We start from the raw sequence: 26,043 nt of genomic DNA, 5'->3' as shown, positions 1-26,043 counted from the left end.
AAAAAAAAAAAAAAAAAAAAAAAAAAAAAAATGGCTGCTTTATGTTGTTGTTGTTGTTTTTTGTAAAAAAAAAAAAAACAAAAGAAGAAGAAGAAAATTTTGAGATTGAAAGGAAGGAAAAAGAGAGAGAATTTAATTTTTTTTTTTAACAAAAATATATATATAAAAAAATATAAAAAAAAACATTTAAATATATATTAAAAAATGTAAAAAAAAGATGATGATGATGATTTTTTATTTCTTAAAAAATATAATGATGGATGGTAATAACTAGGCTGGTTTAAAGACTCCAAAACAATAAAAAATAAATAAATAAATAATTTTAAACTTGTTTTTTTTTTTTCTTTACTTTAATTTATTTTATTTTATTATATTTTAAAAAAAAATTTTAAACTGTTACTTAAAAAACAATAAAAAAAAAAAAATTTTTTTTTTTCTTCTTCTTTTTCTTCTATTATCTTATCATTGTTGGTTGACTTTAAAAATAAATAAATAAATAAAAAAATGTCATAAACCAAGAAAGAAGACATTTTTTTTTTTAATTTTTTTAATTTTTATTTTGCATTTTTCATATCAATAATAATAAATAATAATAAATAATAATAATAATAATAAATAATAATTTGTATAGACTTAAATATATTTTTTTAATATTTCTTCGTCTTCGTTTCTTCTTTTTCTTCTTCTTCTTAACCAATGTTTGATGTATAAATTTTTCAATCACGTCATTGTTTTTTTTTTTTTTTTTTTTTTTTTTTTTTTTTTTTTTTTTCCCTTTCAAATACGCATTACACATCTCTGCTGCTACTGCTGCTTCTGCTGCTGCTGCAAATGTCTTTAAACAAAAAAATAAATAAATAAATAAAAATAAAAAATTCATAGAGTTTGAAAAAAAAAAAAAAAAAAAAAAAAATAAATAAAAAAAAAAAAATTAATGACTACTGGTAAAATAAGTAAATATTTATTTACGTGAAAATGAAAAAAAAAAAAAAAATTCAAACATTTATTAAAATTAGTAAAGATATATGTTAAAAAGAAAGAAAGAAAGAAAGATTTTAAACCAAAGATTAGAATTAACTTCTTCTATGGTTTATAATAATAATATTAACAATAGGAATAGGAATAATATTTACTTATAAAGTATGTAAGAATGTTAGTATGTTAGTATGTTAGTATCTAATTATATTACTTATAAGTAATATCCTTTTTTTTTTATTTTTTATTTTTTATTTATTTTTTTTTATGTTGCTTTCTTTCCTCTCCTTCCCCCTCTTCTTCTCCGCCCTTTATCTTAGATTCGAAAGAATGTTGATTGGTCAAGATATGGCATGTATCCGTGTGTTTCTCTTTAATTTCCTTTTCTGTATTATTATTATTATTATTATTATTATTATTATTCATATCAATAACAATAACAATAACCCATAACATACAAAATAAAAAAAAATAAAAAAGAATTTAAATACATATATTTTTATTTAATAGAATATAAAACTTTTTTTTTTCAAGTAAATATATTTTCTTTTTTTTTTATTATTTATTTCTTAATATTTTTTTTTTTTTTTTTCAAATGTTAAAAAAAGACATTCTCTCCTCGTTTTTTTTATTTTATTTTGTCTTGATTGTATTGTAAAGTAGATTGCATAATCATGATAGCGCATCATTGCAAATGGGGAAATTTAATCCGTGATAAAAAAAGTTTATTATTTATTATTTATTATTATTTTTATGATGTTACATCATAAGTAGTAGTAGTAGTAGTAGTAGTAATGGCTAGAATGAAAAAAAAAAATTGACATTTAAATGAAATAAATACATCTTTTATTTTTTTTTTTCTTCCTCTTCTTTTTCGTATTCTTGAATTGATTTTATAAATATATATTAAAATAGAGAGAGAAAAAAAAAAAACAGGAAAAAAAAAAAAAAAAAAGGGTTTAGAATCTTAGATTGAAAATTGTAAAATAAAATAAATAAATAAATTAGTTGAAAAAAAAAATTAAAATAAAATAAATTTACGAGCCTCTTTGAAAAGTTTTTTTTCTTTCATTGTTCTGCATCAACACCAAAAAAAAAAAAAAAAAAAAATGTTCTTTCATAATTAATTTATATTTGGTGGTGTGCAACTAAAACAAAATAAAATAAAAAATAAATTATCTGTTGTAATAAGTCATGACTTATTACAACAGATAATTTATTTTTTATTTTAAATAATTAATGATCATTAATTATTTTGTAATGTAAAAAAAAAAAAAAAAAAAAAGTTATTTTGTTAATTTTTTTGAAATTCCATTTAAGTAAAATAAAATAGTTTATTTTATATATATATATATATATATATAAATATTATTTTTACTACAATTTTTAATAAATAACTCTCTCTGAAGAAATAATTGACGTGATTTTTTTTTTATTTTTTTTTTTTTTCCTTTGAAAATTTTGATTTAATTTAATAACAACCAATCTTTTCAAACATCACATAGAATTGATTGGTTTATATATAAATAATTTTATTGATGATAAATAGTAGTACCCATGATTAATAAAGAATGAAGAATATTTTTTTTTTTTACCATTCTCAAAATCTATTACTAAAGTACTATTTTGACTTTTATATATATTATATATATATTTATTTAAAATATCCAAGTTCTCTACTTTCTAATATATTCTTTTTTTTTTTATATAATGGAAAAAAATAAAATAAAATAAAATAAAATAAAATAAAAAAAAAACAAAGACATCAATCAAATTGATTTTTTTTTTTTTTTGACCCCGCAAAAATAAAATAAAATAAAATAAAAAAGATTAGCTTTTACACTTCGGCATCTAAGAAATTCCATGAAATTCAAAGCTTTAAAAAAAAAAAATACAATTTTCTTGAATAATAATATGGTGATTTATTATTATTATTATTTCAAAATAGAAATAATTTTTTTTTTATTCTTTTTTTCTTTTCTTTCTTTCTTTCTTTCTTTCTTTTCATTATCTATTCTATTTTATTTTATTTTTCATTAAAATATTACCATAAATGTAAAAAAAAAAAAAAAAAAAAAGACTTGGTTTTTGTTTTTTTTTTTTTTTTTTTTTTTTTTTTTATCAATGATGATCATCAGATCTTTCTTTCTTTCTTTTTTTATTTATTTTTTTATTTATTTTTTTCACTTTATCACCCTTATTCTCCCGATACTTACAAACCCACTTACAATAGTCATTTTTATATTTTCTTAATATCTTTTAAACAAAAAAAAAAAAAACTAGGAGATGAACTATTAGTCAAAGTAAATAAGTAATAAAGAACGCTGAGATGGTTATCTTCCCTTAATGATGCATCTTCTTTAATCAACTCCTTTTGTCTACTATTACATACCCTCTTATCCTCCCTAGTCCCTGAACCATGGCACTTAGTTATACAAAAAAAAAATAAATAAATAAAATAAAATAAAATAAAATAAAATAAAATAAAATAAAATAAAATAAAATAAAATAAAATAAAATAAAATAAAATAAAATAAAATAAAATAAAATAAAATAAAATAAAATAAAATAAAATAAAATAAGACGAGTCAACCACTTGAATCTAAACTTTTTAGGTAGAGTGATGACAACTAAAATATACAATTAAAAAAAAAAAAAAAAAAATGAAAATTTAAAAATCAAAGTTGTAATTTGCTTGTTACAAAAAAAAAATAAATAAATAAATAAATTGAAATAAAAATAATAAAAATAAAACACAAGGATTATATTCTTTACTACCATTACTTATTTGGTTATTCTAATAATCAGAAAAATACCTTGTTTATTATAGTAAAGGATCTTTGTTTAAGCAAGTTTCATTTATTTATTTTTTTTTTAATGGCCAATCTTTTAAATGATTTTTAAGCTCGAGGAATGGCTTGTTTTTATTTTTTTTTTTTTTATGCATGTAAATTTGCGTTTGGATATAAAATTTAAATTATTATAAACACTTTTTTTTTCTTTCTTTCTTTTTTATTTATTTTTTATTTTATATAATTTTTTTTTCTTAAATTTCAGCCGTACTACCGTATAAACCCTTGACCTTTCACGTGTGCACGTGATAAGTTGCATTTTCCATTTAATCTTGCTTGCCCTTTAATTTTTTTTTTTATTTTCCTGAGATTTCTGTAAACCCAAATGGCAATTTCCGTAAAGTTGCAACAATTAGAAAAAAAAAATAAAATTAATCAATCAATTGAAAAAGAATGAAAAAAAAAAATGAAATAAATCTATTAAAAAGTGTTATTATTATGATGGGTTTAATATATATATAAATTTAAATGTAAATTTTTTTGATTTATTTTTATTTTAATTGGAGGGATACATGAACTGTTGTAATCTACTAAATAAAATCTTGTTAAAGGTCAAAATGAGTGAGTATATTGGCTGGTATTATATCTTCTATATAGAAACTTACGATTAATATAATATAACAAGACAAGAAAGACCAATTTTATCATAGTTGGGAACAGTTTAATTTATCAAATTTGGACTAAAAGAAAGAAAGAAAGAAAGGAAAAAAAAAAAACGAGGGATTTTAAAGAAAAAAATTTATTATTTTTTTTTTTTTCAAAAAAATTAAAATTAAATAGATAAAAAAAAAAAGGAAAAAGAAGTGGATTGATGAGAATGACTTAAAAACGAAGAGGAAAAAAAAAAAAAAAAGAGAAGGATGATTTTTTTCTTTTTTTTTTTTTTTTTTTGACGCGTCTTTTTATTATTATTAAAATTTAAGCATTAATTTTTTAAAACCTATTTTTTTTTTTTTTTTTTTTTTTTTGCTTCGAGCAGAAAAAAGGGGTGGAGAATAAAAGAAGACGAGTTTAAGGCTTTTTTTTTTTAATTTTTTTTAATTTTTTTAATTTTTTAAAGGCGACGACGACGCGTCTCGTTTAAACTTTAAGATAAAGAAGAAGCTTTTTTTTTTTTTTTTTTTTAAAAATAAAGTCTTAGAATTCGAAGAAGAAAAAAAAAAAAAAGAGTGGATAGTCAAGGCGGGATAAAGAAGATTTTTATATATATATATATAAAAGTTTGGTAGTGGAGTTAAGAAAGTTTGAGAATAGTTATTAACAGTGCAAAAAAGAACCAATATATATATTTATATAGATTAAAAAAAAAACCAACAAAAGAATAAGAGTATTTAATAATAAAAAAAAAAAATAAAATATATATATGGTTCATCATAATCATAATCATCTATCAAAAAAAAAAAAAAAAAAAAAGAAAAAAAACGACCCTTAAATGATGGATAAACGTTTCATGGAGGTTTCTAAATGGTGGACGTAATAATACTTTTGTGGAGATATTATTATTATTATTATTATTATTATTATTATTATTATTATTATAATAATAATAATAATAATATTAATAAAGATCTTAATCAATTTAAAGATGGAAAACAGTATATATATATATATATAAAAGAAGAAGAAAAAAAAAAGTCTTTTATATAAAAAAAAAAGCTCATCTATTGAAGTTTCTAAATGTCTCTGATAGATCTAAAAAAAAAAAAACGAGTCTGCGAAATTAATTAATCATTTTCTCCTCTCTAACGGATACAAAGAATCCAATCACTCTTTTTTTTCTTTTCCCTTTTAAAAATCATTTCAGTATTTGATAAATATTTATATATATATATATATATATATAAATCTTCAAGTTCTTTAATGAGCAAAATTTCTTTTTTACTTTTTTAATTTTTTAATTTTTTTTTTTTTTGCTTGTTACAATAATCTGTGCTATTATTAGCTCTTTGTAAATCAGCTTTTTCCCACACTAAAATTTTTTTTTTTTTTTTTTAAAGTCTCCCTCCCCCTCTCCCTATAAATTTAACGCGTTTCCCTCTTCTTTTTTTTTTTTTTTTATACTTTTTCTTTTTTTTTTCTTTTTAAAAAAATCCTTTAACTTATCTTCTAAATTTTTCTTTTTTTTTCTTTTATCTAAATCCTCTTTTACTTTTCTTTATAAATTCATACCATCCTCTAATCATGATTTGGTTAAAGGCCATCTACGGCCAGATTCTCACAATCGTTGCCAATCTTCTTGTCCTTTGCATGCTCAACTCTCTCGCAATGCTCCTAACACCAGTTTCAACCCCCATTGCTTGGTATATCCATCTCACAAATCAACCTCTCCTCGAGCAACTCCGCATGGCAATCACTAGTTTCTCTAAAAAACGATACATGATTGGCCAGGACGGCCGTAGACCCTTTGGATCTTGTCTTGCAACTTGTTTCCTTACAGCCCTAGGACTCACCTTTTTTTTCCTCTCAACAATTGTCTTCCAAACCTCAGATACAGCTCTCCGTAGATCTCCCAATGGTGTTGCCCCAGCACTCATTGGTGGCCAAAATATGCAAACTTCAAATACCGCTGAAGTCCGCTATCCACTCATCACTGACGATTACTTGGGCCCTGAATCTGTTTCCGATGGCTCTCTTCTTCAGCCAACCCAACTTTGGAATACCTCTGTAGGTGGAGGTGTTGCCCAATCAGAAACTCAGTTTAATGGAAACGTTTCAGTCTTTATCAATGATCTCAACTGGATGACTGTCTCTGATTCTTCCGGTAAAGATTTTACAACTACAATTTATATGACAATAGACGGTATCTCTGCAGACACTATTTCTGCAACTACCCCAGGAACTATTACGGCACGCGTCATGGACAATAGTCTGCCCGCCATTTTCGAAGTCCCCCTTACTGCATCCGGACTCGGAGACGCGTACGCATTTGCCGTCCAGGGCAAGTATACCCTCGATTATGTACATTTCCAACTTGTTAGTTTCAGTGCTGAAACTTATTCAAATAGCGATTGTCTTGACCAATATTATCAGTTTGTTTCTTCTCATACTCTTGATAATGGAACACTACTTCTCAACAATACATACAATTATTCAAGCAATGCTGAATACAGCCAAGATTCGATTGAGTCGGATATTGCATCTGGCGACGTGGATGTCAAGTACGGTCTCATCTCGTTGCAAAACCTTACCACCGATACCGACCAATCGCAAACTTATAGGCTCACTAAGCGTGCCGTACACCGCCAAACTACTATTGCTACTGTTAATGGAACCATTGACGTTCTGGAGTATGACTATACGTTGTCTATCACTCGCTATGCCAAATCTTCACTTGACTCGGACTACGCGGCTGTCTATACTTCCAGTTCAACTTACACGGACGGCGTGACACTTCCAGTAACACCCATGTTCCGGACCTCCATGGATACTTATCTTAACGTGGCGACTCTTGTACATAATAAGAATCTATACACCATTTTTGTGTATGAGACCTATGTGGACATTTTGCCTACCATTATTTTGATTGCTGTTTTTGGTGGTATTACACTTTTGGCAACAATCATTTCTTATGCATACAATATCAAGCGTGTAAGAAACAGAGCATACAGTGTTCCACTTGAAACACTTAACTTTGTACTTTACACTCCAGGCCGTGTTCTTTTCCCCATGTTTCAAAAAATTAAACGCGCTGAATTTTCAATGGTAGATGGATTTGATCCTTCTACTGGATATAATCATATGGGACTGGTTTCCCTGGAAGATGCAGAACATATTACACATCGCGAACCTGATGTGCCTTATGGATTGGTCCATAAGAATCCTCAAGGTATGCTAAACAATCCTTCTCCATACAGCTAAACAAGAGGTTTAAATATATATATATTTATTTATTTATATCCTCAATCCCTTTATTCAAGCTTTACTATGGGGTTTGATTTTGTTTAAAGACTTTCTTTTTTTTTTTTTGTCTTATTCTTCTTCTTCTTCTTCCTTTTTTTGCATTGACGAATTTAATGATATACACTCCTTTATTTATATATATATTTATTTATATAATAATAATAATAATAATAATATTTAGACAAAATGTATTTACAAAGCATAATCTTTTAATGATCAATATCTTCCCAATTACGGCCTTTTACATTTTTAAGTTCTTCAGCTGTCAAGACCTTTCCAGTAGTAAAGTACCCAGAATGAATCTTTGCATCAATCTCCACACGTGAATCATCGGGAATCATTTCCTCAGGAATAGGCACACGTTCTAAAATTGGAATACCTTGCTCCACAATAGCATCATGTTTCATATTGGACATGGATAACATGCGATCAATCTTTGTGATTCCTAAAAAGTGCAAAATGTCCGGCATAAGCAATTGGAATCTCATATCTTTAACTCCCGCAATGTTTTCTGTACGTTTAAAGTACTCGGCCGCTGTATCGCCACCACGCTTGCGTGCATTATACACAAGATATTTGGTCACTTCTCCAAGTGCACGACCTTCCTTGCGAAAGTAAATCACAACACCACTACCACCATTCTGAGCTTCTTTAACAGCTTCTGCAATTCCAAACAATAGGTATGGACGACAAGTGCAAATATCTGAACCAAAAACGTCAGAACCATTGCACTCGTCATGGACGCGCAAGGCCAGCTTCACGTCCTTTTGGCTTACCTTGGCAGGGTCACCAAAAATGTAAACAGTTTGGCCACCAATGGGTGGCAAAAATACTTTAATGTCGTTGCGGGTAATCAGTTCAGGATATGATCCACCCATGACTTCAAATAGATTGCGACGAAGTGTGCCCTCATCTACACCAAGACGTTCAGCAACTCCAGGAAGGTACCATACGGGTTCTACGGCAACCTTAGTGACGGCCAAATCTCCAATATCATTCAAAACAATTTTACCGTCAACCTTCAATTCACCCTTTTCAACCATTTCGCGGATTTCTGCTAGTTGCATATGAGCCTTGGTGATGGCCATGGTTGGACGGATATCAATACCAGACTTGATATAATCTTCAAAGAGCCAGGGAGCTAAATGGCCAAATGGGTCGATGGAGACGATTTTCTTGGGGTCACTCCATTGTGGGAAAGGTCCCATAGATACTGGGGGTTGGGAGTTGGTAAAATCCGGGATATGATTTACAGGCAAGTCATTCATGGCGACTGCAAGGGCCTGGTAAACACTATAAGAGCCGAAATGGGCACCTAGGGCGTTGCGGCGTTTAATAGTAGAGGGGGCACGTGAAACAACCACAGGACCACGGATTTTAGGGTCTGCAGCACCCCATTGAAATGGAATGGGGTCAATACCGACTTGGCCTGGGTAAGTAGTGATTGTGATACGGTTAGGCCACTTGGAAGGGTCATTATTAGAGTAACGGCGCTCGGTAAGTTTCCCTCCAGTGGCCATTGAAGCGAGGCTTAAAGAGGATGCGTTAGGACTGATAGCAGCTGATGGAGGGGAAGAGGCAGAAGAAGCAGAAGAAGCAGCAGCATCAGATTGAAGTTTAGCTATAGTTTCAGTAGACACACTATCAGGAACTAGGGGGGTTTTGGAGGAACCCTTGACAGCGCGTTGGAGGGTGGAGAGACGGGATTCAAAATCGACGAGAACACGGCCAATTTTGTCATTTGAGGAATCGACAGTTTTGGCAAGAGCTTGGTGATCATCATGGAGGGTTTTGATAGCGGTAAGGATTTGGGAAAGTACGTCGTCTGAGGATGTCATTTTTTTTTGGAGAGAGAGAGAGAAATGTAGAGAAAGGTAGAGGTAGAGGTAGAGATAGAGATAGAGAAAAAAAAAAGATGGGATAAAGGTAAAGAAAGAGAGGATGGAAAAGAAAGGGTGTGTATGTATGTAGGTAGGTAGTTAGGTATGTAGTATTATATAAAAGAGATTTAAAATAGATTTGGAGTGTGATAGGAAAGAAAGAAAGAAAGAAAGAAAGAAAAAAACAAGAGAAAGAGAGGGGGGAATTGTGTGGTATTTATAGTTGAGAAAAAAAAAAAAAAACAAAAAAAATTCAAATATGAGACTCAGAAAAAAGGGGATTAGAGGGGGGTTGTTTGTTTGTTTTTTTGTTTATCTATAAAAAAAAAAAAAAAAAAAATTCTATGGTAAAGGAAGCTTATCCGAGTGATAATAAATAAAGATAGTCATCTGTCATCTGTCATATCTGTTACATACACACATACAAAATTTCAGATAAATAGATAATTTAGATAATTTAGATAATTTAGATAATTTAGATATAAAAAAAAAGGGGAGGCGGTTATTAAATACAATTGATTGATGGTTGAGAATTTAATTTGTTTTTATATAAAAAATTTCAATTATTATTTTTCATCATAATTATAATGAAAATTTTATATTTATATTTATATTTATATATTTATATTTATATTTATATATTTATATTCATATTTATATATTTTTATTTATATTTATTTATTTTTTTAAAAAAATCTTTCAGCAAATTTCTTATCGCCATTTTGTTTTTTGTTTTTTGATATCCGCCGGCTTGCCGTTGTTATTTTATATATATATTTTTGTAAATAACCAGCCAGCTAGAAAAGCCGCAGCCCGTGGAGGTTTTGCTGCTTATCATTTGGGATTTTTTTTTTTTTTTTTTTTTTTTTTATAAAATATATATTTTGTGGGGGAGAAAAAAAAATAACAACTGATAAGAAAAAAAAAAAAAAAATACGGATAAGCGGGATAAGAAAAACAATTAAATATTAAGTATTAAGTTATAAATTATAAGTATTATATTTTATAAATTTTATTTTACATGTCATAATACATAAGTTATAAGTTTTATTTTTTTTTATTTTTTTTTATTTTTTTTATTTTTAAAATTTCTATTCACAAACACCAACACAAAAATAAAAATAAAGAAAATAAAAAAAATCATTCTTGAAACAGCCCACATCATCACTCTGAAACTATTTTTTTTTTTTTATAAACATATGAATATCATCATCATCATCATCATCATCATCATCATCATCATCTTTAATTTTATATTCATTCATTCCACGTTGTCAATTGTTTCGTCTGCCGCTCATCTATTTATTTTATTTTTTTTTAAAAAAGAAAAAAAAAAAAAAAAAAGAAAAAACCTGTTTTTAACCGTTGTAGATTTTTTATATATAAATTTCAAAAAAAAAAATAAAAATAAAAAAATTGCCCTGCGTATATACTAAATATAATTATATAATTATATAATTATATAATTTAGACTAACAAATTAAAAAAATTTTTTTTTTTTTTTTATGACACGTAGCATTCAAAATTGTAAATTCCATCAGCCTTACCAAATTCATCACCATTTTTTTTTTTTTTTTTTTTAAATAAATAAATATATATATATATCTGTATTTTGTATATAAAAAAAGAAAAAAAAAAAACCTCCTTTTAGAAAATCTTCCTTCCATTTTAAAGAAAATTTCCTTCTTTTTTTTTTTTTTTTTTTTTTTTTTTTTTTTTTTTTCTTCTTCTTCTTCTTCTCTTTAAGAACTTCTTCATCAAATTCTTCTTCTTCTCTTTTTTCCTTCCTTCCTTCCTTCTTTCCCAAATGTCTGAAGTTAGAAACCGCCATCAAAAGAAAAAAAATGGCCATGGCTATGCCTTAGACCATAAATCCCATTCAACTGACTCACCTGACAGTGATGATATTGATGAACTCCTCATCCCAAAATCTTCATCTTTTAATAAATCAAATAAAAACTCTCTCTCCTCACAAAATCAAACTCATTACCGTATAGCCCTTTACATCCTTACTGCTATCGCTTTCATCACTCGGTTTTATATCATCAACTACCCAGACGAAGTCGTCTTTGATGAAGTCCACTTTGGCAAGTTTGCAAGCTTTTACCTCCAAAGAACTTACTTCTTTGATCTCCACCCACCATTTGCAAAATTACTCATTGCATTTGTCGGTTACATTGTAGGATACGACGGTGCTTTCAAATTTGATAATATTGGTGAATCCTACATTACAAACAAGGTCCCCTATGTCGCTTACAGATCTCTCTCTGCAACCCTAGGTGCCCTCACTATCCCAATCATCTTCCTTACCCTCAAGGAAAGCGGTTACAGCCTCAATGCTTGCATTCTAGGTGCTGCCGTTGTCCTCTTTGACAATGCTCATGTCGCTGAAACTCGTCTGATTCTTCTTGATTCTACCCTCATCATCTCAGTCGCTGCTACCATGTATACCTATGTTCAATTCTCTAAACGTCGTGACGAACCTTTCTCTAAAAATTGGTGGAAATGGCTCATCCTTACAGGTGTCGCTTTATCTTGTGTCATTAGTACAAAGTATGTCGGTGTCTTTACTTTTGCAACCGTCGGATGCGCCGTTCTCATTGATCTCTGGAACCTCCTCGACTACAAGGCTGGTCTCTCTCTTAAACTTTTCTCAAAACACTTTGCTGCACGATTCCTTGGACTTATCCTTGTTCCTCTAACCATCTTCCTCTTTTGGTTCTGGGTTCACTTTAAGATTCTAATTAACTCAGGACCCGGTGACAACTTCATGTCTCCTGAATTCCAAGAAACTCTTGGTGATAACCCTCTCACCAAAGACGCAAAACAAGTCAACTTTTATGACATTGTCACCATCAAACACAAGTCCACCCAAGCCCTTCTCCACTCTCACAATGCTAGATACCCCCTCAAGTATGATGATGGAAGAATCTCCTCCCAGGGCCAACAAGTTACAGCTTACACCCATCCTGACGAAAACAACAATTGGCAAATTATCCCCCCCGTCGAATTCCCAGAAGAACACAAGTATGGTGTCCCCGTCTATACTGGACAACATATTCGTCTCCGCCATGTTGCTACCGACACTTATCTCTATACCCACGATGTTGCTTCCCCCCTTTTACCAACCAACCAGGAATTCACAACTATTTCTCCTGAAAAGGCTCTGGGTGAAAAGTTTAACAATACCCTTTTTGAGATCCGCTCAAAATCAAACCGTCAGCGTGTTAAAACTAAACTTGGTTACTTCTCTCTTGTCCATCTTACAAATAAGGTTGCCATGTGGTCTAGCGGGAAGAAACTCCCTGACTGGGGCTTTGGTCAGTTTGATGTCAATGGTAACAAGAACCTTAAAGATATTACCAACATTTGGTACTTTGATGATATCATTGGCTTGACTGACCCTGAACGTCTCAAATACGTTCCTAAAGAACGCAAGAAACTCCCATTCTTCCGTAAATACCTCGAACTTCAAGCAAGTATGTTTGCCCAAAACAACAACCTTTCCAAAGAACACCCTTACGCCTCCCAACCCATCTCCTGGCCTTTCTTGCTTCGTGGTGTTTCCTTCTGGACAAACAACAAAACCAAAACTCAAATCTACTTTATTGGCAATCCAGCCGGCTGGTGGGTCGAGACTGCATTAATTGCTGTCTATCTGGGTGTTCTTGCTGCCGACCAGCTTACTCGTCGCCGTAACGTCCTAATCCTTGATAACCGTACCCGCAGCAAGCTCTACAACTCCATGGGCTTTTTCTTTGTTGGTTGGGCTACCCATTATTTCCCCTTCTTTTTGATGGACCGCCAAAAGTTTCTTCACCATTACTTACCTGCACACCTTCTCGCTGCAATGCTTGCTGGTGCCCTTTTTGATTTCTTTTTTGGCGAGCTCGAAGAACCCTTGGATGAACCCAGAGTGCCCTCGCGCAAGGAAAGACTGGTCCGCAAGCTTTCAAACCTCAAAATTACATACACTGGCGTCACCATCGTTTACGTGGCTATCCTGATTGCCACCTTCATCTACTTTTCTCCAATCACATATGGCTGGCCAAGTCTGACCCCAGCACAAGTCCAAGCTAGACAATTTTTAAACGTTGGCATGCACTTTAACAAATAATAATCTTCTTCACTTCTTTTGTATAAAACTCTAATATAAAACAAATCAAAATCAAAATCAAAATCAAAATCAAAATAAAAATAAAAATCATAATCATAATCAAAATCAAAATTAAAACTTATTTTATCTAGTTGGAAATGGAAATCTACGATGAATGCGCGACGTAATCTCCAAGTAATCAGGCTCCTGCTCTGGATCAATGATTGCGTGTCTAATGAAAAAGTCAATCATGACAAGTGCAGTATTGGGTTTGAAATTACCAGCTCGCATTTCCCGGAGCAATTCATCAACCCCCCATAACTTAAACTCTGCAACCTCACCATCAACAGGTTTCGGCACTGTTACCTTATCCATGGGTAAATCATAAACATACTCCACTTCAGGCTGATATAAATCCAACTCTGGCGAATACTTATGACGGTACCAATACGAAATTACACCAGCAGGAACTAACCGTGAGCGCGCGTACTCTTCAGATAATCCGGCCTCTTCACCACATTCCTTAATAGCAGTTTCCAATACCCCATATGGATGTCCAAGCCCACCAGCCACAGTATTATCTAGCATTCCAGGGAATGTAGGCTTGTTGTATGCACGGCGGGGGGTCCAAACCTTGAGTTCTTTAGGATTTTTACTATTTTCACTTCCCACATATCCTGTAATATGAACACCATAAGTGATGACACCAAACAATGGTGATGCTGCACGTTCTACCAAAAGATAGAGTTCCTTTTGAGGACAATAAACTGGATATAACTCATTGCGCCAGCCTCCCAGAACCTCAGGGAAAAAGTTTTTTTCCTTTAGTGTTTTCGCAATTCGTGCAAAGGCTTCTGATCGTTTAGGTTCGGTATCCAAATGTGAAGCCAAAGTTAAAGTTGAAGCATAATAATCAATAATGAAATCTGAGGGGAATTGTTCAAACAAAATAGAAACAACCTTGGGGATCATAAACCCAAGAGTTCCACTGCCATCATGTGCAATTAAACTAAAACAGTCAGAAGAATTAAAAGATGAAGTAATAGAGTAAGGTACAACGTCTGTTTCTTTGACTAGATCGAGAAGTGTTTTGGACATGATGATTGATGGTGGTGATTGGAAATATATTAAGAAAAAAAAAAAAAAAAGAAAAAGGGAAAGTGTGTGTGTGAGTGTGTGAGTGTGTGAGTGTGTGTGTGTGAGTGTGTGTGTGTGTGTGAGAAAATAGTGTATGTAGTTAATTTTAAGCTTTGAGTCACAAGTTACAACTCCTAAGAAATATTTCTATTTGATGTCATTTTTTTTTTTTTTTTTTTTTTGTTTTCTCTCTTTCTTTCACCACCACCATAACAATAAAAAAAATAAAATAAAATAAAATAAAATAATAAAATAAAAAAACAACCTCCAATCTCTTCAGCCTCCAACTTTCTTTAAAACCATTTTTTTTTATCACCACTCTTTCTCCCTTTGTCATTCTACACTAAGCAAATAACTTCTCCTCCACTACCCCCTCTTCCTCCATCCTCTTTCCACCACCTCCCACGTTGACGTCCCATTTTTTCCCGCCTATTGCTTTGAAGTCGCGTGCCAATGATTGGGTATGCATTTAAAGTCTTTTCACTCTTCTTCTCCCCCCTTGCTTTTGCCACTAACTAACTCTTTTCTTATAGATCGCGGCGGCAAACCTCCAAGGCCATTGAGGCCTTCTTTTCTAGTACAGACCTCAAGCCCGAAGATAAAGCTCGCTGGCCACCCTTTTTAGTTGACCAAGTTTCTTCATATTGCTCTTCATTCTCTCCACTTGATCGTGGTGCTTCTGCTTGTGGCCGTCTTCATGATGAACTTCTACGACTTCAACAAATTGCAAAAGATAAGCGAGTCCCCGATGCAGGTTTCCTAGAAGGCTTGACTCTTTTGGCACCACTTCTTGGCCATGAAGCTCATCTCCTTGAATGGTTCCGTGCTTATGTTAACCCTGCAATCAACTCTGCAGGTCATAAAAATGAGGTGGTCGAAGCATCGCGTAAATTCATAAAAGCGGTTCTTGATGGAGGTAATTTCCCATTATTTACAACATCATCAGAAGCAGCAACAACAGCAGTAGCAGCAACTTCTTCTACAGAAAATCAAACAACATCAACATCAACATCAACATCAACAACAACTAATACTTCAACATTAGCAGAATCAGGAAATATAAACACTTCTGACTCAAAATCACTTTCGTCAGCCCCTGGGTCTTCAGGGTCCGGGGCTTCGGTCCTTTCAAATGCCCCGGCTCAACCATCAAATATCCTTTCTCCTGTTTCTACGGAAAATTCAACAACAAATGGTACATCCACTACAACTACCATCAACTCTTCTTCCACTCCAAACAATAATAGCATTTCGCCTGCTTTCTCTGCATTAAGGTCCATTTCTGAGTCAACAGAAATTGCGACTGATCCTAGCGACGAGACTACAAGCTCAACTAACCCTACCTCTAATACTCCTACGTCTACGTCTACTTCCATTCCTACTCCCACTCCTACTACTACTATTACTACTAAGACCAACGGTGATAACCATTCTACTGCTAATGGCACCCCATCTAATGAAAAATCTAACGACTTAATAAACGAACAACTTAATGATAATAATAATGATAAAAATAATACCAACACTAGTAATAATACTACAAACAGCATATCCTTTACAGCAGCAACCATAAATGACATTCCTTATACCATCGAGACAGGCAGCGAACTTTACTTTTCATGGATCCTAGATATCTTTCTTGGCGCCCCATCGCCACATAAATGGTTCAAGTTTAAAGAAACGGGACTTGCACGCGATGAACGCCGGAGATTTGTGGTGCAAAATGCCCGTGACTTGCTACTGAGCTGGGGGCACGGCCATGAAAAGCTCTTTTTCGAACGCCTCAACTACCGCGCCACTCAGGCGCAGCACCGCCAACAAATATTTAGCCTTGTTTCTGGGTTTATTTCCGAATATCCTGAAGCAGATGTGGGCGTCATTACTTCAACGCCGCTATTCCAAACCATTACCAATAGCTTACGCTATGACTCTTCATCTACCGGTCTTAACTTTGCAACCAAAATCCTTGCAATGGTTATACCATACATGGCCACAACTGCATCGCGAAATGATATTGCAAACATATTTATGCTCTACGGTAGACTCGCATGCTGGTCGTCATTTTCCTATGACTTTAACTCAAAGGCACTTTCAGAAAAATCGGCTACTGACGGAGAATGCTCCCCTGATGATACAGGCCCATTACCAGAAGTTGCAGTTCCATATGGTTGGTCTGTTTTAACCAAGGTGTACGATCTCCCTGATGTTCAAATTATCGACATTACTCCCATCTTTACATGTCTTTACGGACTTTACCCATCCAATCTTTTTTCCTTTATTTCATCACCAGGCGAATTTGTCCACAATATATTAAAATCAGATACACGACTTCCTGAAGGTTGGAGCGATGGCATCATTGCTGACCGGAGTCGTCAGCTTTTTGATTACTATACCATTAACCCATTATTGACCAAATTTACAAAAGACCAGGAGTTGGAGCCATCGTCTACGGCGTCTTTAGGTAACCCATTGGACATTGCTGCACATTGTATTTCGCTCCACGACCGGTTCAGAGATACAATTGTCAACACTCGGCGGCACTCGAGTCTCATTGCAATTCAACCTCAATCACAAGCTGCCAGTTACAGCAATAGCAACAGACAACCACTTGATTCTATTGAACAGGAACCTAATGACGATGCAGATGATGATGGTTACGCAGCCTGTGAACTTCTATTTGGCATTCAGGGGCTTAACGGAGACGAAAATGAAGTCACAGAAATGTCACTCACATCCCCAACTACTGCAGCTGCCATGGCATCAAATACTACAACAACTAATTTGACCACCATGTCAACTACCCCAAAGGAATATCTTCCTAGTGATAGCCCAAAGTCAATGTCTCTGGGGATTAAATCTAGCGAAATCCCGCTCATTGCTTCTCCAATGCAATACCGACGTAACTCCAACAATTCTCAGGTCACTCCGCGGCTCACGGTCTGCACGCCCAGCATCAAGGGCATTGAAGATTTACTATCCGAGACACAACAACTTTTCAAAAAGGATGGAGCAAGCAGTCCCAGTCGCAACTACAAAAATTATAGAACACCTAGTAGACACTTTTCGGAGCCAATTCCTGATGTGAGCTTGGACGACGCGGCACCAGGAAGCCTTTCAAAAGTCAGCACAGCTGCACATCCAGTCTTGTCGAATCATTCTGTTTCCGCTATAGGAACAGCCCTAGGTAGTGCTGTTTCATCGTCATCTGTCTCATCTTATCATCAGCCTCTATCTTCAACCCCTAAACCTTCTTCCATCTCAGTTGCTACAAATACCCGTCGCATGACCCCATCTTCTCCGCTTGTGAGACCAATGGTTGAAGCCATGGCTAGTCCTTTACTTGTTGGTCTCTCAGAACCCTCTAGTTCCGTGACTCCAGTCAATGTCAACAGCCCGCCGATCCCTATTACAGGAACGCCTCGTGTGACACCGCCAGTTGCCATCAATTCATCTTTCCCTGACCCAGAGCCAATGAGGCTATCACCAAATATGCGGACCACTGTAACAGTGTCGAGCCCTGAACTTGCACCATTATCATCTTTGCGTCCTGCTCAATATGTTTTACAACAACAACAGCAGCAGCAGCAGCAGCAGCAGCAACAACCACAAAATCAGAATCAAAATCAAAATCAAAATCAACAAGACCTTCAAGAGAAGCAGTCTAAAGGCAACAAAAAGCGTAACAACCGTCCTTCATCTTCTTACATTGTCGATGCGGCTAATGGGAATGCGGAAAATGCTGCGACTGGAGGAGCAATCACCACACTATTTTATCACCGAGAATTTAGTATTCTGCGAAACGAGTTTGATTTTTTAAACTACCTCGAGTTTCATAACCGATACCAAATGCGACGGCTTATGCACAACCGGTTCAGCGACAAGATGTTTCTTCAAACCATTGAAAATCTCGCTCAATCGAACTTGAAGCTACATGCCATGCTTGATATTCTTCGTAAGCAACTTGAAGAAGCAGACACGCGGGTTCGAGATCAGCGATCTACATTTAGTGTTTCTGAGGCATCTCTTATTCAAAAAGTTAAAACTTTGCAAACCGAGTTGGATAAATTATCTCGGGAGCATGAGATTTTGATGGATCAGCACGAAATTTCTAAAACAGAAAATAAGGAACTCATGGCATCAGTTCTTGCAAAGGAAGAACGTATTGCAATCATGGAGCTTAACATTACAGAGCTTAGTAAGGACGACATGAAGGCAGCTGGGTACAAGAAAAAGCTTCTTGATGCGGAGAAAACTATTGAGCAGCTCCAAAGCAAGACTGAAAACTTTTTATCTCCAGAAGAAGCTAAAGCTGCAGGAGATTTTCTTGTACGTTTCAAAGAATTCAGCAAGATGCGTGAGTCTGTAGAAAAAGCCAAAGAAATGTCTGACCGTCAGTTCCGATTGCAAATCAACAATCTCCAAGCCAAGCTCAAGGATGCTGAAGAAAAGGCATCCAAGCCATCTAAAATGATGATGCAAAGCATTATGGATCTTCGTTCACGAGATGATTATAAGCTCCGTGAGCTGGAAGCTGCATATGAAGAACTCGACGATCGCTACTCACGACTACACGCCGAGTTTCAAAAATATACGATTCGAAGCGAAAAGGAACATATTGAATTCATGGAGAATTATAACCTACACATTCAGAAGTACCGGCTTCCAAGCGAAAGCTACTCAATGGGAGAACAGGCCGATCCTGATGCACCTATCCCAATGTATGTGTCGCAGGAACATTCGTCAACATCTAGCCATAGCGAGGGCAGCGTACACTCAGGTCCGCGTGGATCGACAGCAACTGGCAGCACAAACCCGCATCATCCGTCTGTAAGCACGACACGCTCCATGAGCCATGGCCCCATACAGGGTGGTAGTCATCCACAAACACGGTGGTCAAGCCCACAAACGTCGCCGCCCCATGGACCCCAAGCGACAACGGGGCAGGTTCCGCAAATCCCGCGACGCGATATGCGGATCCGTGGTCGTGGCGGAGTGCAAAGTTCAATCAAACTTTTGGAATCTGGATCATCTGTACATCCATCTGGAGGTCAACGAGGGCGATCGCCCAACTAGAACCGAGAGTGATGATGTAAAGAAAAGAAAAAGAAAAAAAAAAGAGAGAAATCAAAAAAAAATTCAAAGAAGTAAATAAATTTCAATATACAAATGGATTTAAAAATAAAAAAATAAAAAAGAGTAAATACAGGGAAGTAGGTGAACATATGGACATTAAACAAAATAGTAGATGTAGGATATATTTACATGGCGGTAGGGAGGGGGTGGAAAAGAGTGGAAGAAGAGAGAAAAAAAAAACAAATGTCGGTAAATGAGATGATAAAAGGGTATCTTCGAGCAATGCAAAGTTGTTTACAATTTGAGGAACTTCTTGACAAGCTCTTCCTCCTCGGCCTTTTGAGTAAGATATGCAGCGCGAGCCTTTTCCCGTTCAGCATACTTCTTAAAGTACTTGGGGATGAATGGCTGGGGGGGATCTGGGAAAGGACCAACAATGCCGCCAAAGGCTGTAGGTTCCTTGTTTCTATCTGCACCAAAGCGCTGGGAAGCATCTTCAAAGTACTTGCGCATTTCGATAATGTTTTCAAGGTTGAACATCTTGTTGCGAAGACTCTCAGAAGGCTCCTCAGGCCATACAAATGGATCAATCATATCAATTGTCATCTTCTTGATCTGAGACATGCGGTATCGTGACGACCGTGGGGTCTCGCGTGTCCAGCGTGCCCACAGTAGCTGGGTAGTCACATTCAGTGCCCGCAGGCCGTAGACATGGTACAGGTAGTCTCTCAGATCAAGCTTGTTGAAGTATCGGGGGACTGCAAATTTGGCCTGGTAAGGTGTGTGTTTAGCGTTTGGTCTCAGTAGCACGACTTTGGCGGTAGGGAAATAAATTTGCTTTGTGCCGACGTGGAAATGTGGCTCATTCTTCTCAATGGCTTCACGTGCACGAGCAAGGCCCTGAGAAGCCCGGCTAACCTTAGGCGGCGCGCGGGTTCCGGCTGCAAACTGCTTCTTGGGCTTGGATGGAGGAAGAGGTGTTTTTACTGGTGAATCTTTACTGGCAAGTTTGGCCTCTTCTTTCTTCTTGATTTGCTGCGAAAGTGGCACCTTGGGAAAAAATATTGGTGGAGGATGCGCCACGGCCTTTCTTTTGGCGCTTCGAATCATAAGACGGGGCATTTTTTTTTTAAAAAAAAAGGATGGATGGCTGGGCGCGCAGGAAGGTGTCGAACAGACGGTCTTTTAAAACCTTTTGAAGGGGAGGAGAAGCTGTAAGGGTGGGTGGGAAAAAAAAAAAAAAAAAATAAAAAAGAGAGAGAAAAACTGGGAGGAGGTGGAAAATTTTTATGTTTTTTTTCAAAAAAAAAAAACAAAAAAAAATGGTGGTGTGCAAAAACTACTAGCTACACATTTCATTGGTGCTACAATCTTTGCAGGTGACCAGATATACGCACAAACACACGATACAATTGATAAAACACTCTGATATCAATTTAATTATATCAATAATAGTATTATCAATATCAATATTACCCACCACCGCTATCAATTATCTGCTTCCCCATCAATGCCAAAGCAGGTCCACTACTATGCCGGCTCAGATCCCAAGCCATTATCGCAGGCTCAAAATACTTCTAAGCTAGTAGCTCGATACCTTTACCAAATTCTTCACGGTTGCGGTTCGTCAACATGTACACAGCTTACTTGCAGATCTTTCAAATCATCTAGTTTGTTGTCCCCAAGCCAACAGTTTACACCCTTTGCAGCACTCAATTTAGCCATTCACCTTACATCTCTTCGTGGTTGCAATGCACTTTGTAAATCTCTTTGTATCCCTATTCTTCCTCCATCAGTAGCTGTGCTTCTATGTGAGCAAGAACCTTTGAGATCAAAGATATTTTTAAAAGCGTTTCAAAGAAGCGAGCGGAGGCGCCGAAAAAAAACCCACGAAACTGGAACCAAAAAAGATAGCAAAACCAAAAAGTTGAGACAACCGATTTCTTCTTCAAGATATTCAAAGAAATTACTTACAAATTTAGACTCTATTCCAGAAGATCATTCGGCTGAACACACCCAGTCTAAACCAACTATTAGAAAACAACCTTCTTCTTCTTCTTCGTCTTCTTCTTCTTCTTCTTCTTCTTTTTCTTCTAACAAAGCTGCTAATATTGAAATCCAGACCCCAGTATTTGGCTATCATTTCAATCTCAGTGATCCAATTCCTATTCCATGGATTCCTTTGAAAAAAAGACAAGGTAAAGCTTCCAGAGAATATTATCTTGACTTTGGGCTCATCACCAGACGGGCTTCCCGTAACGGCAACTTGGATTTAAAAACAGTCGATCCAACTGGCAAGAAAACTGCAGCCACTCTCATTACAATTTTTACTTGTCAATACCTGTGGGACTCATCAGTTATCAAGAATGGACGCGGGCAGTCCACACTTGGGGAAAAGTTTTTCCCCTGTCTCGATAAACTTGTTGAATGGGCCATGAAGAATCTTGATGAAAATAGCCAACTTTTTTTTGTACGTACAGTCTCTGATGCAATTGTTGTACTTCCAGTATTACAGCCACTAGTTACACAGCAAATTCGTTCTTATGAAGTCTGTAAAGCAGGAACAGAACTTATCAATTATCTTACAAAAATGGTGGAACTCGCGCACCCTTCAAACATCCAATACATAAATACACCAATTGCATTTTCAGCCTTCAATGGTTTATACTTCTCTAAACAGTACAGTGTCGCGTGCAGCAAAAAGGCGTTCCAGACATGGAAATCTTTCACATCTTCTTCAAGCTCCCCATACATTGATCACATGTACAAGTCCATGAACAGCAACGCTCATCAATTTGCTAAATACATGCCAGAACTCGAAATACCAGATACTAAAATAGGACCTTATCCTCTTATTGATTTTGTTCCAGACACTCCACGCGTCATCATCAAAGGTTTACTTAACGGTAAAACGCGACCACTTTTAATTAAATATCCTTCAAATCCCTCACGCAGTGACCATCTTTCAACATCTCTTCACATGATTTCTGACTATCCTAAATTTATTTCCTTTGAAACTAGATACCAAATGTTTCGCTATAAAATGTATGAGTGGATGGAAATGTCTAGAACTATTTCACGAGGCGCACTATCAAGTATGTCTGGGTTTTTTAGTCCGCTTCCCGAGGCTTGTATTATCACCTATTTCCAGATTTCTGTTTACCGTGAATCTCTAATTGAATGTGCGTTTAATACGCTTAGTGGATATCTTCTATTTGGAATACCTCGCACTTTTAACTTGCCTTTTAGAGTTGAATTTTCTGATGCTGCCGAAATTGGTGTAGATCAAGGTGGAATTCAGGTTGAGTTTTTCCAGTCTCTTGGCGTTGAAATTATGAAAGATAGCAATGCCTTTTTTAAAACGGACGACAAATCTAACGTTGCTTGGTTCCCTGAAGTTATAACAAGAAATATGGAAGAGTATCTCTTGTTTGGAATTTTTTTGGGAATTGCTATTTTTAATGGCTGTACCGTTTCAATCAGTTTGCCATTATTTTTTTATGAACATTTAAAAATGTGTGTCCGTGGAAATACAGGTTTTAACAATTATACTTTTACAGAGACTATGAATTACTTAAAGGAAATATATCCTTCTGTGGAACTAAGTTTTCAAGTCATGATTCAAAATCCATCGGAAATTGACAACATGGAAATTCCTTTCAGCGATACACCAGGAAATGATACTTATGTAACTTCAGAAAACTACCATGCATATATTTCTAATTGGGTTATGAAACGCATCAAGGAAAAATCTGAAATCATTGAAATCATAGCTCAAGGTATTTTCCAAGTTGTTGAAGAACGCCATCTCAGAGGATTCTCTACCACTGAACTGCGTAAGATAATTGAAGGTGAAAATTTTGTCACAGTTGATGACTTAGAGGCCAATGCAACATACTCTGGGACTTTTACACATTCTTCACTTACTGTTGTTCTGTTCTGGAAGCTTTTGAAAACTCGATTTACAGATGGTGATATTGTCCGCCTTTTTGAGTTTGTAACAGGCTCAGACCGTATCCCACCTTCGCGCAAGTTTGATTTCATAATCCAATCAAGCACCTCATCGCCAAATAGAATTCCAACAGCTTCGGTGTGCTTTTCTGTAATTAATTTTTCAGAGGAATATAAAAGCCTGGACCATTTGGAAAGCATGATGCGTGTGGCTATCGAAAACTCAAAGGGGTTCGGTTTGGCTTAGACATTTGAGAATTTCAAGTTTTGAATTTATTTTTTTTTTATCTAACAAACATTTTTATTAATGGATAAGTATAAAGAGATGTGAATCAAACCGAAATATATTACTGGCTTATCTGGTCTTTATCTAGGCCTTTTAGTTTTAACTTTTTCGCCTTACTACGACGCTTGGTAGGTTTAAATTTTGGAAGAACAGCGCTTAGATAGATTTTGGAAAATCCGGTCATTGTTTGCTGTAACTTTGTGACTGAAGATTCGTTTGATTTGTTTTTCTTTGCTTTTTTTCGTAAATGACGGTATTCTTTTAAAACAATATCAAGAAGATTGGGCTCTTCAGCTTCTGTATTGTCTTCGTTTTCTCTGTTTCTCTTGGATGAAGGCTCTTGAGGGGGTTCAGCAGAAACAGGTGGTTGAAGATTGAGTGGCTCGTCATTAGAAGTTTTAAAACTTGAAGGTTCTTTTGAATTATTGTTGATGGAATTTGCAGATTGAGAGTTGGGATTCCCAGTAGTGACAATTGTATTAGCAGTCAAGGCCTGAGATTCACTGTTGAGAATTTCGGTCAAAGTTTCTGTAACTTGAGTTTCTGGGATCGCAATAATATCATTCTCTACTAGATCCATTGTTGTTGCAGGAGGACTTGCAGCTGGTGTCAATGGTACCATTTCTGGTTCTAAAATAAAATCATTTGAAGGTGGAATCGTAGCTTGAGTTTCAAAAGTACCTGACATATCTGAGGTAAACGACGTGGCCAAGGCTTCGGAGACATTTGCAACCAACGCAGATGTTAGTAAACCAGATGAGCCTGGATCTATATACCTAGGATTAAGATGGATATGGACGTTTTGTCGAACAAATAAATATCTAACTGGTTTTGACCCAGTAATTGGACGACGTTTTGGACCAAAAATGCGGCGCATGATAACTTTGTGGTTTGGTTTATTCATTTTCAAAATCAATATCTGTTTATAAAGGTCTTTTATGAGGGGGAAAAAAAAAAAAAAAGTTTTTTAAGTCAAAATGAAATATGGATGGAATGACTTTCTTAAATAAAAATAAAAAAAGCAAAACTACAACTTTGGGGTGCTGTTTTTTTGTAGGACTGACAGGGTCCTCCAACCTGTCAAGGTGCTTTTAAAGCTACACCAATCGAAGTCAAAACATTGTCAGACCATAGTTTGTTGATAATCCAAAGGTTAAATTTTGACTGTTAGTCATTAGTTTCAATATTAGTTTTAACAACAACTTATTTTCATGCTTGAAAGTCTGATCATAATGATTGGGTGTGTTTCATGGAATATTACTAACTGTCCCAAAATAAAGGACTTTGTTTCTCCAAGTGATTATGTCATACTTTTCAGTACCACAATAAAAAAAAACAGCTCCGTTACTCACAAATAACTAAAAAATAACTTTTCTTACTATAAGGTAACTTTATTTATTTGGGTAACCTAAGTTGCTTGCACAACATCATTCTTGAAATATATAGTTGGTGATGAACAAGAAATACAAAATAATGAGTGGATTAAAAAAAAAAACCCCCCCGTTTCACCTTTAAAAATGAACTGGATAACTTTATAAATTAAATTATTTATTATTTAAATTAGGAGCTACAATTGAATTAATTTGTGATATATGTTTGTTCAGAAAAAGTGGAGATATAAGACCCAAAAAAATGGGGGGATCAAAATTCACATCAAAACTCAAGGATTCACACCTAAAGGTGTCCCTCTGCCCCCAAATTATAACCTGTTCTAATTTTCATTCTAATTTACATTGTAAATCTTTTTTTAATTACGATGCCCAATTTACAACCTGTTGTAAATGACCCAGACCCGACTTTTCTTATTAGGCTTCGGGTCCGGGTCCTTATTATCTCAATAGAATCCTTGCATCTTCCCAAATATAAAAATAATATTTTAAAGTCCACCCGAGA

The 26,043-nt window shown here is 34.5% G+C and overlaps 8 protein-coding genes across 8 annotated transcripts; 4 read left to right on the top strand and 4 right to left on the bottom strand.

The window, feature by feature from the left end:
* Positions 1 to 6,008: 6,008 nt before the first annotated feature.
* Positions 6,009 to 7,685, top strand: SAPINGB_P004455 (uncharacterized protein; the record flags this gene model as incomplete). Its single annotated transcript, XM_031999170.1, has 1 exon — positions 6,009 to 7,685. One exon carries the CDS (start codon positions 6,009 to 6,011, stop codon positions 7,683 to 7,685), a length of 1,677 nt encoding a protein of 558 aa, XP_031855061.1.
* Positions 7,686 to 7,936: 251 nt separating this feature from the next.
* Positions 7,937 to 9,565, bottom strand: SAPINGB_P004454 (uncharacterized protein; the record flags this gene model as incomplete). The annotated part of the gene is made up of 1 exon (XM_031999169.1): positions 7,937 to 9,565. The coding sequence occupies one exon, from the start codon at positions 9,563 to 9,565 to the stop codon at positions 7,937 to 7,939; it is 1,629 nt and encodes a 542-aa protein (XP_031855060.1).
* A 1,849-nt stretch (positions 9,566 to 11,414) lies between these two features.
* On the top strand, positions 11,415 to 13,724 carry SAPINGB_P004453 (uncharacterized protein; the record flags this gene model as incomplete). Its single annotated transcript, XM_031999168.1, has 1 exon — positions 11,415 to 13,724. One exon carries the CDS (start codon positions 11,415 to 11,417, stop codon positions 13,722 to 13,724), a length of 2,310 nt encoding a protein of 769 aa, XP_031855059.1.
* A 123-nt stretch (positions 13,725 to 13,847) lies between these two features.
* SAPINGB_P004452 (uncharacterized protein) lies at positions 13,848 to 14,801 on the bottom strand (the record flags this gene model as incomplete). Its single annotated transcript, XM_031999167.1, has 1 exon — positions 13,848 to 14,801. One exon carries the CDS (start codon positions 14,799 to 14,801, stop codon positions 13,848 to 13,850), a length of 954 nt encoding a protein of 317 aa, XP_031855058.1.
* Positions 14,802 to 15,293: 492 nt separating this feature from the next.
* Positions 15,294 to 19,913, top strand: SAPINGB_P004451 (uncharacterized protein; the record flags this gene model as incomplete). The annotated part of the gene is made up of 2 exons (XM_031999166.1): positions 15,294 to 15,301; positions 15,374 to 19,913. 2 exons carry the CDS (start codon positions 15,294 to 15,296, stop codon positions 19,911 to 19,913), a joined length of 4,548 nt encoding a protein of 1,515 aa, XP_031855057.1.
* Positions 19,914 to 20,207: 294 nt separating this feature from the next.
* SAPINGB_P004450 (mitochondrial 54S ribosomal protein uL23m) lies at positions 20,208 to 21,035 on the bottom strand (the record flags this gene model as incomplete). Its single annotated transcript, XM_031999165.1, has 1 exon — positions 20,208 to 21,035. The coding sequence occupies one exon, from the start codon at positions 21,033 to 21,035 to the stop codon at positions 20,208 to 20,210; it is 828 nt and encodes a 275-aa protein (XP_031855056.1).
* A 388-nt stretch (positions 21,036 to 21,423) lies between these two features.
* On the top strand, positions 21,424 to 24,111 carry SAPINGB_P004449 (uncharacterized protein; the record flags this gene model as incomplete). Its single annotated transcript, XM_031999164.1, has 2 exons — positions 21,424 to 21,724; positions 21,896 to 24,111. The coding sequence occupies 2 exons, from the start codon at positions 21,424 to 21,426 to the stop codon at positions 24,109 to 24,111; spliced, it is 2,517 nt and encodes an 838-aa protein (XP_031855055.1).
* A 100-nt stretch (positions 24,112 to 24,211) lies between these two features.
* Positions 24,212 to 25,054, bottom strand: SAPINGB_P004448 (uncharacterized protein; the record flags this gene model as incomplete). Its single annotated transcript, XM_031999163.1, has 1 exon — positions 24,212 to 25,054. The coding sequence occupies one exon, from the start codon at positions 25,052 to 25,054 to the stop codon at positions 24,212 to 24,214; it is 843 nt and encodes a 280-aa protein (XP_031855054.1).
* Between the last annotated feature and the right edge of the window lie 989 nt (positions 25,055 to 26,043).

The sequence above is a fragment of the Magnusiomyces paraingens genome (genome assembly GCF_902498895.1).
Source record: "Magnusiomyces paraingens strain CBS 517.90 genome assembly, contig: contig3, whole genome shotgun sequence".
Taxonomy (NCBI): Eukaryota; Fungi; Ascomycota; class Dipodascomycetes; order Dipodascales; family Dipodascaceae; genus Magnusiomyces; species Magnusiomyces paraingens.
The sequence above is the reverse complement of the archived record's forward strand: the minus strand, read 5'-3'. Positions and strand labels throughout refer to the sequence as shown.